General features: G+C 42.5%; 1 protein-coding gene across 5 annotated transcripts in view; it reads right to left on the reverse strand.

Annotated features, from left to right (window-relative positions):
- Positions 1 to 1,099: 1,099 nt before the first annotated feature.
- The window catches only part of stard13a (StAR related lipid transfer domain containing 13a), a 78,209-nt gene continuing 63,860 nt past the window's right edge, over positions 1,100 to 15,448 (reverse strand). For all 5 annotated transcript variants that reach the window (XM_033645664.2, XM_033645681.2, XM_033645690.2 and 2 more), the window contains 10 exons: positions 12,521 to 13,842; positions 12,199 to 12,369; positions 9,782 to 9,941; positions 9,408 to 9,606; positions 8,840 to 9,053; positions 6,567 to 6,681; positions 5,611 to 5,862; positions 5,154 to 5,371; positions 3,148 to 3,324; positions 1,100 to 3,059 (listed from right to left, as the gene is read on the reverse strand). In XM_033645664.2, the coding sequence (XP_033501555.2) occupies positions 2,942 to 3,059; positions 3,148 to 3,324; positions 5,154 to 5,371; positions 5,611 to 5,862; positions 6,567 to 6,681; positions 8,840 to 9,053; positions 9,408 to 9,606; positions 9,782 to 9,941; positions 12,199 to 12,369; positions 12,521 to 13,842 (2,946 nt within the window). In that variant the 3' untranslated portion in view covers positions 1,100 to 2,941. The remainder of the gene's footprint in view (positions 3,060 to 3,147; positions 3,325 to 5,153; positions 5,372 to 5,610; positions 5,863 to 6,566; positions 6,682 to 8,839; positions 9,054 to 9,407; positions 9,607 to 9,781; positions 9,942 to 12,198; positions 12,370 to 12,520; positions 13,843 to 15,448) is intronic.

Consider the following 15,448-nt stretch of genomic DNA (forward strand, 5'->3'; position numbering starts at 1 on the left):
TACTTTGTGTTTACTGTAGTCAAAGCCCTGCAAGTTATGGAAATTGAAGTTTAAATGTTACAGCATGATTATCCTCTAAGTCAAAGCGTGATAAACGTCACAAAATCCATTGATACTCACTTTTGTTTCCCCTCATGTTGCACCATTTTAGTGACAGTATATCTCATCGCCATAGCATTATATTCCTGGAGCACTGACACTCTTCTCTATCCATTAATATAAGATTAATTCCCTGTGTTTAAAACATGTGGACAATTTCAAATTGCACCGGGTATATGAAGACTTTTTGAGCAGTAGCTGCCGGACATGCACTTCCTCTTTTCTCCAGAAGAGGTCACCCTTAAAACCTCTTCCAAGGGTCACCCTGTGTGGAGAAAAACAATGCTGGTGATATAAGTCTCCTCTGCAACTTATCTGAGCCAGCCCTGGCATATCATTGTTCTTTTTACGCACAGTCCGTGTCTTCATAATTTCAACATCTGCTTCGAAAGTCTACCCATCTTCATAAGGAGTATGTAAATAAAATCAATGCTTGATTCACCTCATAGTGTATTGTGCAACATGATGTCCCTCATTTGTCAGACTCCATGGAGTAGTGGTGCATCCACAGTGAGAGGATCATTGATATTCAGGGGCTGTGACAGTGTGCCCTACTTTCTAGATAAAATCACTCACATGTAGAAGTTAAAGCAGTGTTTCACTCATTTCTGCGTCATTACCAAAACTAGCAGAGATCCAAGCTTACAGGGATAGCTGTGTTTGTATTACAGCACCTTCATCGCCCTCTGCCAGTCTCCAATAACACGGCTAAGTAGGTAAATGTGATTGAGTATTGATTCGAGCTGTGGAGGTTCAGTTTCCTGCATACAGTCATTCAAAGGACACAGAGGGGGGGACAGTGGAAACCTCCAAAGAGAAACCCCCTTGATGAATCCTCATACACTCACATGAACATTTTTCATTGCATACTTGGCAGATTCATTCATGACCTTCAGATTACAGCAGGGCAACAGCACCACTCAATGGACATAAGAGAACATGACAAGGAGAACGTCACGTGTGATGTAGGCTGAAGAACATTTCCACACAGGACAATGTGTTTGTTTGAATTCTTAGAGTTTTTATTTTCTTGTTTAGAAACAATTGTTCTGTTTTCTGTCACTTTGTCAGAAATAACCAAGCATAAATCTTCCTGGTCTCAGCTACGCAGCTAGGTTTGGAGCCTCTCCCCACACAGCCGAGGGCTCACGTCAAAGTCACTCACTCTTTGTTTTCTCTCTCATACACACATATTTACACAAACACACACACACATGCACACTCACTCACCAGCGAATAGCATCCACGCAGGATTTTGGGTGGCACTGTAGAGATATTGTATCATAGCAACACCATAGCAACGCCTACAGCCGAAACACAAAAAAAGAGCCAAGGCCGTGCCATGGCAGAGCAAGCTCTAGTCTGCTATTGCTTTAGTAGGATGGTGTGTGTCGGAGTTCACATTTCAGCATATCAATATGATAGGAAGACCCTGAAAAGCTATGATGTTCTATCTGCTGGCACAGAAAGCGTCATTTATAATTACAATACAGGCTGTATCTAAAATGCAGATACACGGGCACACACACATACACGCACACAGTTTCAAACATGCTTCCCAGAAGCAGTGAAATGGTCACATGTCTTAGACATTGTATAACATGACAGCAAAAAAAGGTGATACAACATACATCGATATAATGACAATAATAACTTTAAAATAACATTTAGGTAAGATGAACACTGAAAATAGTGACAGAGCTAAATCAACAGTGATATCCAACACGATGTATAAAGCACATTTATGGACCCGATGAGTGTTTCCTGTTTTCTTCGTGTGGTTATGTTTTCCTGAACTAGTGCACTTTTCACACCTGACATGCAGCCATATGGTACTGACCCTATCATTCATATTGGCGGGAATATTTCTATAGAGCACCTGGATTTATGGGTCTTTATGTGGAGGAGACTTGATCGCAATTAAGTGCGTTTTACAAATGTGCATGTATAAGAATATATGTTCAAATCTTTGTAGGAGCATTAGTTTACAGACGGGCAAATTAATTTAAAAAAATGTGGCTTTTACAGGCATACAATGGCAATATCTGATTTTCTTAGTGTATTTTATTTAATAGATTTTGATTGACTGTGGCAAAAGCAGATCAGGGGTTAATGTGTCCCGCTTTCTCAGGTCTGCTCAATAATACGTCTGAGAGGAAAAAATTGACTGATTGAATTCACTGCCAGGCCATGTGACATTTTAAAAAGATGATAGATTTCTCAAAGTAATCAATACAAATATGGGTTTTCTCCTTTAAGTGTGAGTAACCTTTGTGCCATTTCTACACACTATAAAATCAGTTTCAGTAATATCAGATTAACGTGATAGAGACTGCAACCATCTCATGATCACGCCTTCTGGTGCTGGCTTCTTTAATAGGTCATTATGGTTTTTTTTGCAAGATATTGGATTGGTAGATGAGGATTTGGAAGAATGACCCAGAGCAATCAACCTCATTCTTTCGATAACGCAAATGGTTATGAGCCAATTATGTGAAACATCAAAGGCCATTCAAAGAAAATCAAATTAGCTGTTTCATATTTGGAATTGGGAAACTGACGTTTGCTCCGTGGGGCAAAAAATGGCACCGAAAATCATAATTTATGAGATAAATAAGTAGTGATATGATGTTCTGTGGAATTACTGAGATACATGACTATAGATACTCCCCTCTCTGTGTGTGAATGACTGTAACTCTGTACAGTGAAGCTCAGCGTGGCTCAGCAGAGTGAAAAGACACTAAAGTCCACTGCCTGGATGATTCCCCTCCTGGATCACTGGGTCTCAGGCCCAGCTGCTCGGACAGTGTGCGGACCCGAGATGAAGCATGATTTCTGGGGTTCAGATCTTGGCCTCAGTGCTCGTCTGATCTGCTGGGTGAAACGAGGAGCGGATCCTCTGGGCCTCATTGATGCAAAGGTGACCAAATGCTTTGTTGTACCATTCTGGAGATCTTCCCCTGTGACAAGAGTAGCAAATAACGCACGTTAATGACTGCAGTGTTTATTAAACAATTTACTCTGAGAGCGCTTGAAGTCCGCCCACACCTGAGGTCCACTCTGGAGATGTGTGTGAGCCTGGTCCTCCCGGTCCCACAGGGCTCGAGGAGGTACTGTGACTCCAGCACAACGGCCCTCACTGCTCCCATACGTGGGCTGTCATCATGCTCGACGGACACACACACCAGCGCACAGGAGCCTTTACACAGGTCTGTACGCCATGATCTGAGGGGGCGGAGTGTCAAAAAAAGAGAAAAGCGGTGAGTTTAGTTACACATTTAATGTTGGAATCTAAGATATTATTTAGTAACTCTTATTTATCTAGATTTCAAGTAGTACACCATCGACTAATCTGCCCTACAAAGGCTAACCACGGAAACTACGTTAAGACTGAACCTGAGGAAAATGGCAATGATTGGCAATGTTTTGGTAGAAAAGTGGTAGTGAAGTTATTGAATAGATAAAATAATTCATAAAGTAATTTTTATGCCTAAAAATCATGACCAATGATTTCACCTCTAACCCCCAAACTAAACTAAAATTATAGTTACTGCATTCTGACTTTGTATTACTTTAAATGGCAAAAAAGTGCAGTAACTACAGTTTTGGTGTTTCATCTTTTTTATTCATTCATTCATTTCATTCATTCATTTTCATCTGCATATCCAGGGTCGGGTCACAGAGGCAGCAGGCCAAGCAAAGCACCCTCTCCCCAGCAATGCTTTCCAGTTCCTCCTGGGGGACCCCAAGGTGTTCCCAGGCCAGATGAGATATGTAATCCTTTCAGCGTGTTCTGGGTCTGCCCCGGGGCCTCCTACCAGTGGGACATGCCCTCTAATGTCAGATGCCCAAACCACCTCAACTGACTCCTTTCAATACGACGGAGCAGCGGCTCTACTCCGAGCTCCCTCTGGATGTCCGAGCCCCTTACCCTATCTCTAAGGCTGAGCCCAGCCACCCCATGGAGGAAACTCATTTCAGCCGCTTGTATCCACTATCTCATTCTTTCCGTCACTACCCAGAGCTCATGACCAGAGGCGAGGGTTGGGACATAGATGAAACAGTAAATCAAAAGCTTTGCTTCATATTTTTCAATAACGCAACAAACTGTTTCCATTTCTTACTGGATTGAATTTGTATTTGTTTCATTCATAGATGTCTGTTTTAAGTAGTGACGGAGCCAATTTTAAGCAACCCGCAAGAATTATTTGTTGTAATACTCACCTCATCAGGTTTGACCAAAATTAAGATCACTTGACATCATCATCTTCATCCCTAATCTTGCTATGGTCATTCTCATGCTATTAATTATTTTGTCCATCATCCACATTCTCATTATTCTCATGTTCACCATTTGTCATAATACACTAACTGTGATTTTTCTAGCTCAAGTGGAATCCCAAATCTCCAAGAACCCAAGACAGATTGCAATGACTCTTCTTACTGCAGTTTGTCTTGGATTTTTGGTTGGATTTTGTAGTTTTTACACCCTAGTTTCTCTTGAATAGAACAAGATTGAACCAGAAAATATTGTCACAAGATAGAACAGATATCCAAAGCTTTAATTTCAGTCATAACTCAATTGTAGGTACTGCAGTTAGACTCTGTAGATATTTAAATATTCAAAATGTTGGTCTCGAAAACACGAGGAAACCATTAAAAATAACCATCACGTGTCATTAAATGTCTTGTTTTGTCTGACAAGCAGTCCAAAACCAAAAATGTACAATTTATTATAATGCAAGCCAAAGAAAAGCTGCAAATTCCCACATATAAGAACCTGGAACATTACATGTTAAGAGTTTTTGCTTGAGTTAATGACTTAGTAAAACTTGCAATTCATTTACTTTCAATGGACTCATCGTTTTAGCTCTGTTTTATACACTATTATATTTCAGAAATGTTAACTTATTCTAGGGAATGTTTGAGCAGAATATTTTGAATAATAATAGTCTTAAAATACCTGTTGTTAAGTGTGCATACTTCTTATATGCATTGATAACAAACTCCAAATCACAAAAAGCATGCAGATATTTAAACTCATAAATCCTGACCTTAGTACCACAAAGTCACAGTTGGGTTGAGGCGCCATGTTGCAGCAGGAGTACTGGTACACGTCCGTCTGTTTATCCAGCGTCTCCAGAACCTTCTCCTGATGTAGTTCAGTCTGCCACAGAGGGCGCTCTCTCAGCAGTCGCTGAAGCACCTCAGTGGGAGTTGCAGGCACCTCAACACACGCTCGCCATCGCCTCAAAGGGTTGCCATCTCCCACCTTGCACACAAACAGATAATGAGTGTTACTGTAACAGTGTACAAAGGAGATTCATACATTATCTGATCATGCATAATCTGAACATCCTTTAATTGCCGTTTTTCAGCTCACTAAACCTCTGGAGTTTACGATCAGGTTTCCACTTGAGTCGTTAACTCCCAGTACTCTCTTCTCTCTTTCCTTCTCTGCTGCCCCCTCTCAAAATACCACCATATTCCAGAACATCAACGGCCACATACCTTTTTAAATGCCAGGTCTGTGTGGTCAGTAGTTGAGCGAGACACCCAGCCTTTGCTCTTATCTCTGGCCTCTTCCAGCAGGTTCTGGACCAGCCTCTCTATGTGCGCATGATAAGACCCCTCCTCATCCTCCTCCACCTCGTCGTCATCCACCTCCTCCTCGTGAGCCTTGCACAGCTCGTCCAGCGGGGGCACCATCAGCTCAGCCTCCATGTAGGAGTTGCGAGACTGGGTCACCATCTCCTCTGGGATCTGGGGAAAAGCCAGAGGACGTGAGTCACATCACATCGTGCCTCAACAGCTCAGGTCTAAGTGCTACCGTCTCTAAAGCAGAAAATAGACATTGATAATTAAATTAAAAGAAAGTGCAATATGACTGGGTGTCCCCTTGCCATTTGAGCAACAGCACATACACTGACATCATTTAAAAAACATGCCAGAGCAGCTACAGTCAAGTGTAAACCCTAGCCATGGTCGCCTTTATGTTTTGGAATAATGATCCTTTCCTCTGAAGGTTAAGAAGATTCTATCGTTCTTGCTCTTATAAAAACCAGATTCAACTCAAAACTGCATAGTGATCAAGTCTGTTTTTCTTTGTCCCTGAAAGCTTTTCACTGACAGCGGTGGTGTACTGTACGCACTGACAGGCTCAAGGTAATGATGATACACAGCTTTAGAAATAAGCTCATTAAACACAATTATACCAAGGCCTTGGATAATAACAACTCAGCAGGGGAAACATGACTCCACTTCAGGTAGTTATTTTTGTCTGTTAATGTCACATACTGAGACGTAGTCATACATTATTTCTTTGTCAGCACAATGAATTGTACAACTTCTGTCAGTCATTTATCAGTTTTCGCTCATATGAAAACAATCATAAAAGTAGCAGTTAAGCCATCCTGTATGGACGATATACACGCAATCAAATCAATCTGTAAATCGTAAATCCTGACCTGAAAGAGACGCTGACACTCAGTGATCATGTGTGCCAGGCCCTGGGTGGCTGCCAGGTTCTCATTCAGGTCTTTCTGATCGGGGCGGCCTGTGGTGTACTTCCTCTGGATTGACCTTGAGGAGGATAAATCATACAGAATATGCAGAAAATAAATCATGTTAGCATTTACACTGAAGGGCAGAGGAATGCACTTGTTGAGGTATAAGGAGGTTGATACAGCCTTGATGCAAGCTGCAGGATGAACAGCAACTAACAGTACATAAAATAACACGGGAGAAGTTTGATTTTGTCATGTTCGCAAATTACGCAGAGGCAAATGAGACACCATAATAGTAATGACAGTGGTAGAGAGAGCTGTTTTATTTTAGCTTAAGGTGACAGTTCACCCCAAAAACTAAACATACATATTTTATGAACATGATGAATGAAATTTGATATGGAACCATATAAGAAATCTCTCCCAGTAAAAGACATAAAATGAACCCCAAAGTTTCACCTCTGTCTAAAATGTAAAATCTCAGTAGGACTTATACACATTGTGTCTGGCTCTGTCCTAAAATTCAAGTACACTGGGTAGATATCCTACAGGATATGGGGAAAATTCTTGGTGTTGCCTAATGTATGAATCCTGTCTCTTTACCCCTGGGTCGCCCGTGTCAAGATGCTGTTGTTGGGTGTTCTAACAGACTGTGCGATATTCTTGCACATGCTGCGAGGAAGAATATCTTTCTGTCATGGATATGTGACAAACGGACTTCTAAGGCAAACTAGCACAAGATAATCATGGAGTGTTTTCCTCTTGAATACATAAGCGGTTTGCTTCACTCCACAAAGGGACGATTCATGAAAATACTGACTCCATACCTCTGTTTCTCAAACTATACTGTGGCTTCAACACTTGCAAGCATTTTGCTTGATTGACTTATAGACGCTGCACCTGTGGATTGTACTCATTTTCCGTAACCACTTATTCTGTTGGGAGTCGTGGGGGTGCTGGAGCCAATCCCAGCTGATATTGTGCCAGAGGCAGGGTACACCCTAGACAGGTCGCCAGACTATCACAGGGCTGACACATAGAGACAGACAACCATTCACGCTCACATTCACACCTACGGACAATTTAAAGTCACCAGTTAACCTGCATGTCTTTGGACTGTGGGAGGAAGCTGGAGTACCTGGAGAAAACCCAACCTGAAGCAGGGAGAACATGCAAACTTGGCAGAGAAGGCCTCCCCCACCCTGGGTTCAAATCCGGAAACATCTTGCTGTGAGGCGACAATGCTAACCACTGCATCACCGTGGATTGTACCATTGTTTTAAATACATATCTAAATGTTTTGTCATTTATATTCTTGATGGTTATGCAGACCAATGTTGTGTTAAGCTATTCGATGTTGTTTGTAGAAAGAAGAAATGTCAATAAATATTCTTGAAAAAACAAACATATTTTTCCTCTCAGCTGGAGTGCTATTTATGAATCTAGATTTTTTTCGTGTGAGTTGCAGAGTGTCGGAGATATCAACTGTAGAGACGTCTGCCTTCGCTCAAATGCCATTTAGTTCCATTATATTGTAGAGAAGGCAGACAACTCTATGGCTGATGTCTCCAACACTCAGCAGCTCACACCAAAGCAATCTAGACTGCACTGGCTGCCAATCAGGGCTTTTGATGTGTCACACTCTTGTAATACCCACACGTGAATAGCGACACTAGGTTCCCACGTCAATGTTTTTTTTAAAAATTGAATTAAATTAAACTATATTTTTAATTTCTTTGCCTTTTTATTAGGAAATCGGTGCATTTTACATACTGATACAGTCAATAAAAAATACATTCATAACCCTTTTGTATAGGCCCAGTTGAATATTGCCATAATAATGTGAGGTTATCACAAAATTCCACAGCACACCTGGACTGATAAACAGCACTACAGGGAAGAGGAAAAATATGTATTTTTGAATTTGGGGTGAACTCTTCCTCTAATGACAATTTGCCTCTATTTATAGTAATGAACACATAAAAATGTTTAAAAAGGAAGAAGAAGAGGAGTAACGTAAATAATGTGGCGTCAAATTGTATCTTAAATTATATACTCAGGATATAATCTTCTTTTAGACCCCACTTTGTAATTTATTTTGCACTGCCAATGCTATTTTCCCTAAATTAATGACATGCAAAGTTTCATTAATCAAGTCTTTGCAGGCCGGTGTAGCTGGGTCAAGGGTGTTTTTCTCTGTTAGCATCAGTGTGTTTATCTATTCGTGAACGCACCTTGGTGACAGTGTCTCGTTTTTCAGTATGCTGAGGTGGAAGAGCGAAGGTCCCAGACAAACAGCCAGGTTCATCGGCGTCATCTGGTTCTCCTCTACCAGGGAAGTAACGTCACGCAGGAAGCAGAGCAACGTCTGCAGGACCTCCCTGTTTTCGTCTGGCATCAGCAAAATGGCTGCTCTGATGGCCTGTAACCTCTGCTCCTTTGGGACATCTGAAGGAGAAAGAAAAGAGGAAGTGAGGAGAAATGATGGATGACAGACTATGTTCTTCTTATTGCACATGAGCACATTTCATAGACAAAAATCATGCATACAGTAAATAGGTTGAAATGTACTTTTTATGTCAAACACTGTCTGTGTTAGATTTGACAAATGGTGTCCAGAAAGTGATACATCCCATGATAATAATTTTAAAAAATCACATCTGTGGTAACTTGAAACAGATGACACATAGTTTGCTGACTGGCCAGCTGAACAATTAAAACCATTTACAGTCACATCCTCCGAGGCAGATGACTTCAGCTGCGACGACACGTTACAGCGTTTACAGCCCCGAGGCGACTTACACTGGTAAATGTGCAGGAAGGTTTCCCCCAGCTTGCTTGTTAGCAGAGGCTCCGGCAAGTCTCTGAAGAACTGTTTGACCATGTCGGCCACATCGTAAGCGGACTGGTCCTCGTAGCTCACAGAGTCGGGGGACATTTCACACTGCTGCCTCAGAGCCTGGATACGAGACTTCACGCCAGATTTGCGGAACAATCCCACCTGAGACAGGAAGGGAAGAAGAGTCAGACGAAACCAACAAGGACGATGAAAGACAAACAAAGTATCATAATAGGGAAGTACTCGAGTAAATGTACTTGATTACATTCCACCGCTGAGTAGCACTATGGTCAGAGGAAATGCACACACTCTTGTAAATACTGTTTTCCTGTCTCACCTGGTCCAGACAGTGAGTTCTGAGGTGGCTGAGGGCCTGCTGTAAACACAGAGGGAGCGGAAAGCCACAGCGCTGGACATGGATGATGAGGGGAACACCAAACACACTCTTCTCTTTGTAGTCTGGCACCTTCATACGCTTCATAAACTTGGGCACAGACCTGGGAGCGACAGACAGAAAACAATTAGGGAAGTGTGTGGGAGAAAGAGCTGCCTGTGCTTTCATTATCTCTCTCTTCACGTACGTGCTGGTCAACAGAATTTTCCTCTTGGGCGTAATAAAAACTAACAGGAGTGATCGTTAGCAGCACAAGGATGTGCTTGTGTTTGCGGGTCATGGCAACTGTTGGGTTGTGGTGTGCAGCTGAGAATCTAAGGGACCCCTTAAATGTTTGGTATTTCACCCAAGGGCAGTGCCTTACGTCCTGCATCACAGTGTTGTGTGCCTGATGTGCGTTTTCGTCGGCTAGTGTTGGGTCGTCTCATCACATTTTGGATAAGCTATCAAAACTGTAACCTAAAAAATTAGACCTAATCTTTGCCTTGACATCAAGATTAAACCTGTAAGAGACCTCACGCCTAACTGTAACTTTAAACTGAGATGATTTAATCATTTTTGTGATCACTGATTTACAAAAATACACTTAGATTATTGCTCCTTGTATTGCTGGCATGGCTGCAACCACAACTAACGTTAAACTTCCCTGCAGATTTTCAAATGACTTTTACCTGACAGCTGATTAATTCTCAATTTGACCATCACAGGGTTATGCTAGAAAATATGTGCAACTAAGTAGTGCTAAAATATATTGAAATTAGATGGACTAAATTATGTCCAACAAAAAAACTCTACTCAGATGCCGAGGGTCTTTATTCTAGTATCGATGTAGTATCTTGCATTAACAGATGAACGAATGCACAGAATGCAGCACAAAGTGCTTCACAGTTCAGCAGCAGAGACAAACAGCAAAGAAATAAAACCATACATTAATCAATCAATAATTAATCAAGTAATTAAAATATTAAAACAGAGAACTGTTAGTTATAGGCTATATTAAAAAGATATGTTTTGAGTCGTCCACTGAGCCTAATACTTAAAGGCAGGGTGATCCATATTTTTGGGGCGTAGCAGCCAAAAGAAGCATCCCCAAAGCTTTTTGTAGTGACATTAGGAACAGTAATAAGAGCAGCTGTAGAGGATCTCAGGGTTCGTGGAGGGACATAAGGTGATAGGGAGTCTATTATATAGGAGCGGGTGATGCCATTAAGAGCCTTAAAAACCAATAGAAGGGTTTTCAAATCAATTCTAAAAGATATCGGGAGCCAGTGTAGGTTATGTAAAACTGGAGCTATTTCTTTTTCGTTTTTGTTAAAGCTCTGGCAGCAGCATTCTGAATGGTCTGTAGTTTTGCAATGGCAGTTTTAGGTAGGCCAGTGTGTAGGGCGTTAGAATAGTCACGACGACTGGAAACGGCATTATAGTGGCTCAGTGGATGTCGTACCTTAGCTATATTGCGTAAATGATAAAATGCCGTTTTCGTTAATGAATTAAAATGAGCTTTAAAATTGAGATCAGAATCTAAAATGACAGAGGTTTCTTACTTGAGGTCATGTCTGTGTGGTGTCTGCCCAAATGGGCTTAGGAGGCAGACGTTCATTTTCTATGTTCACACGATAGGTGTGAGATCAGATATACAAAGAAATGAATAATTTATTTTGTATGCTTCGATACTTAACATGCCGCAAATTAACTAATATCATATTGTATGTGTGTATTATTCAGTCTAGTTTGTCTAATTTTCTAAGCTTTAGAAATAAAACTAGCCCAGACTTTGCAACTCAAACTTCCATTCACTTATTTTCATCAGAACAAAAAAAATCAGGATTGTTGCTCTGTATTCTGACAAAGGTGCACACTCAGGACTCAGGACATGCACTCAGAGCACAGGCTGAAACAGTCACGGAGCTTGCCAAAACATGCGCTGCACAACTACGCCCACGTGGGTGAAATACCAAGTTTGAAGGAAGTTCCGAGAATCTAAGTCCAGTTTTTGATCAGTAAGGTCTTTAGTCCTGCACAAACCCATTGTAACAGCCAGTATCAGTGTGGTAGATGACGCTGATAGGATGGCTTTGTGTGAAGGTGCATATGGTCCTGCTGTTTCAGCTGTGACTTAGATAAACTGAAGGAAGCACTAACAATAACAGAGGCTTTTCAAAAACATGTCACACACATACAGCACGAATCTTCCTTAGTTGGCATGGAACAAGAGTGAGAGTCTGAACCAGAGGTTGAAAATATTTTCAGACACTATCCATGCCTAAATTTCCCCACATTGCATCTTTTAAATTCCCTTAATAATAAATTAATGCAAACAATAAGAGCTAATAGCCACCATGTAGAGAGTGTGTACCCACCATGTCCATCCATGTTTATTAGACATTGAGTATTTCTCCATGATGGCGGTGAGGCGGAGCAAAGAGAACTTCTGCAGCAGGCTGAGCTGGCCCGCTGATTGGTTACTGATCTGCAGTGAAGATGCCGGCTGGTTGAGATGATCAGAGGTTCTGAAACTGGGCCATCGTAGACTGGGACAGGGGAGAAAATGCCAGTAAAGAATGAGACACAGAGTGATTCAGACGATGTAAAAGCATTACTAAGTGTATTTGAAGCATAATTACAGCTTGGGTGTTATTATCATTGTTTTGGCCACATTTCCTGTCTGTAATAATAACATACCGTGGTCTTGTCAGTGAGGCCCCGACTCCAGAGTCCCGCCTCTCCCGACTGGTTCCTGTCGAATCAGTGTCATTTAAGGAGACCCCATCTCTCTCGCCTTCACTGGGAGTGGTCCTGCCCTCCCCTTCCTCCTCCCCCTCCCCTGTCTCACCCTCAGGCAGCACATTGCGGCTCCAGTGGTCCACTATTTGCTGCAGACCGCTGACATGCTGGATGATGTCATCTAAGTGAGGGAACAGATTGTCCTCTTTCTCTAAGTCCAGCAGGTCTCCCGTGCTGGCGTAGAGGTGGGAGCCCGGGACGTTGTCATAAACACTCACCCTGCTGCCCCGTGGAGCTCCAGGACAGGGGGGCTTGGACAGAGGTTTACCAGACCAGGGCTCACCTAGGCCATTGTTGGGTTGAGAAGTGTGGCCCCGTGTCTTGGGGCCATTGTTCTCGTCACCGGGGGAAGGCGCCAGGCTCTCTATGGATAGAGCTTTTGGAAAGGTGCCTGGTTTATGGTCTTTGGGGACGGTGATGAGGAGGTTTTCATATGAGTGAAACTGGTTTCTGCCAAACTGGTTCTGTCCCTCAGTCCTCTTACCTTGAGAAGGCAGCACCATGTCCTCCAGATAGATGCTGCTTCTCTTGTTGGCAGTGCGGTGTTTTGTACACGCGGGCTCCTTCACTCTGGGCACCACTGTCTCACTGCTGGGGCTCACACTCACCGTGGATTGGTCTTCGCAGTCATTGGTAAGGGGGACAGAGGAGGTTTCACCATCAGTTTGGTAGTTGTTTTGAGTGCTTTGTTCTAGTTGGCTGATGGGAGTACACTGAAGCACCTGCAGTGCGTGAGGCTCCTCTCCCTGTAACACCGGCTCACTGATGACCAGCGGCGGTCTGCGATTTGAGCTTTTACGCCTCGTCGACGGCCCCCAAGTGCGCATTATTTCCATGCGACGCAAAAACTCTTTGGCTTTACTCCGCCCCCCTTGCCCGTGGCGGCTGCTCTTGATTGGCAGGGAGTTGTAGTGTGGAAGATCCCTGGGTGGCTGGTAGGAGGCGGACAGAGATGCCATAGATATCGAGTCAGGCATGGCAGAGGCGGAGTCCTCACTGTGCAGCGAGGAGATTTCAGTGATCTCCTGCTCACTCAGGTCCGTCAGCATGCTCTCACTGCTCACTGTGCTGCGCAGCAGACCCTCCCCCTGACCTGTCGGGCTGCTCTCATTGGTGCTGTCCAACAGGAAGTCTTGGAGGCGAGACCAACGTCGGCTGCTCCACTCGAACGTCCACCTTTTACTGATGGCCAACGGGTCATCTTCATCAGAGTCATCACCCTATGGAGCCATAAAAGAAGGGTTTGTAGATGTGTCCATCATCACCAATTCTACGTGTGAACAGAAATATCTGAACATGAGCATTAGTTGACACCACAGCTGGATTTCATCTGTCATATGTGTCCTATGCTGTTCTATGATGGGGGAACATTTGCCATGGTGTCAGCTACTCCTCATGGATCCAGTTTGATGATTTTCAGCAGCCTTAAATCAACTGGACCAAATGCAAACACACTCCAGTTAAAGGGACAGCTCACTCAAAAATGAAAAATATTTTCTTTTCTTAACCTGTAGTGCTGTTTATCAGTCTGGACTGTTTTTTGATGTGAGTTGCTGAATGTTGAGGATATCGTCCATAGAGATGTCTACCTTCTCTCCAATATAATGGAATGATGGCACTCAGCTTGTGGTGCTCAAAGCACCAAAAATACATTTGAAAAACTCAACAGCAATGTCTCTTTCCAGAAGTCATGACCCGTTTAGTCAAGATCACCCACACTCCTTGTTGTGAGTAGTTTCATGCAGGAACTATTTTCTTTCTCCTGAACAGTTAGCAGATGTCGTTTCAGAGTTAAAGGGTTTTTTTTGGGGGAGTTTTTCCTTATCCGCTGTGAGGGTCCAAAGGCCAGAGGGATGTCGTATGCTGTAAAGCCCTGTGAGGCAAATTGTGATTTGTGATATTGGGCTTTATAAATAAAATTGATTGATTGATTGATTGATCAGAATTAGAATTCTTGCCAAGTAGTTTTTCACAAGAAATCCCTTATATATGAAAAACGTCTCTTTCTTTCAGAAGGAAGTGTGCATCTACTGCTAGCTCACCTAGCACCACTGAGCTAGCTAATGTTACAGCTCAGCCAGGAAAGACACCACTAATGTTTACATGTCATACTGTCCCAAGCAGGAGCCTCTCCTCCATGAGTAGATGCACACTTCCTCCCGTGTGGTGATACATTTGGCGGGTGTAGTTCAGCAGAGAGAAAATAGTTCCTTGGACTTAATCATGAACATTCTGTATTAAGCATGCAGTCTGGGACTTGTAAAACCAACCACCCCAGCTCTAACACTTCACAAACATATTCATATGCAACTGATTTATCATTCATACTGGTAACCTTACCTTACTGTGAGCCAGTCTTTATATATGAACCTTACTGTTATCTAGTTTAAATTCAGTCTTAAATTTGCTTTATATTATATTTAATATTTGTGATATATTGCTTTCTACTTTGTTATGTTAGTACTTGTATATTGCATGCTTGTATCTGCACTCTTCTAACTTTGCACAGCAATTACCACCCCATCCTACATGAAACTGCTCACATCAAGGTCTGTGGATTATCTTGAGTAAGCAATTCACGATTTCTGGACATTGCAAGTCGTTGCTATTGAGGTTTTCAAATGTATTTTTTGGCACCAAGAGCCGAGTGCCATCTAGTTCCATTATATTCAAGAGAAGGCAGACATCTCTACAACTGATATCTCCAACACTTGGCAACTCACATCTGAACAATCTAGACTGATTGATAGCACGACAGGTAAGATGAAAAATATGGATTTTGGATTTGGGGGTGAACCGTCCCTTTAAGTGTGAACATCAGCGTCA

Source organism: Epinephelus lanceolatus, chromosome 11 (genome assembly GCF_041903045.1).
Source record: "Epinephelus lanceolatus isolate andai-2023 chromosome 11, ASM4190304v1, whole genome shotgun sequence".
NCBI lineage: Eukaryota > Metazoa > Chordata > Actinopteri > Perciformes > Serranidae > Epinephelus > Epinephelus lanceolatus.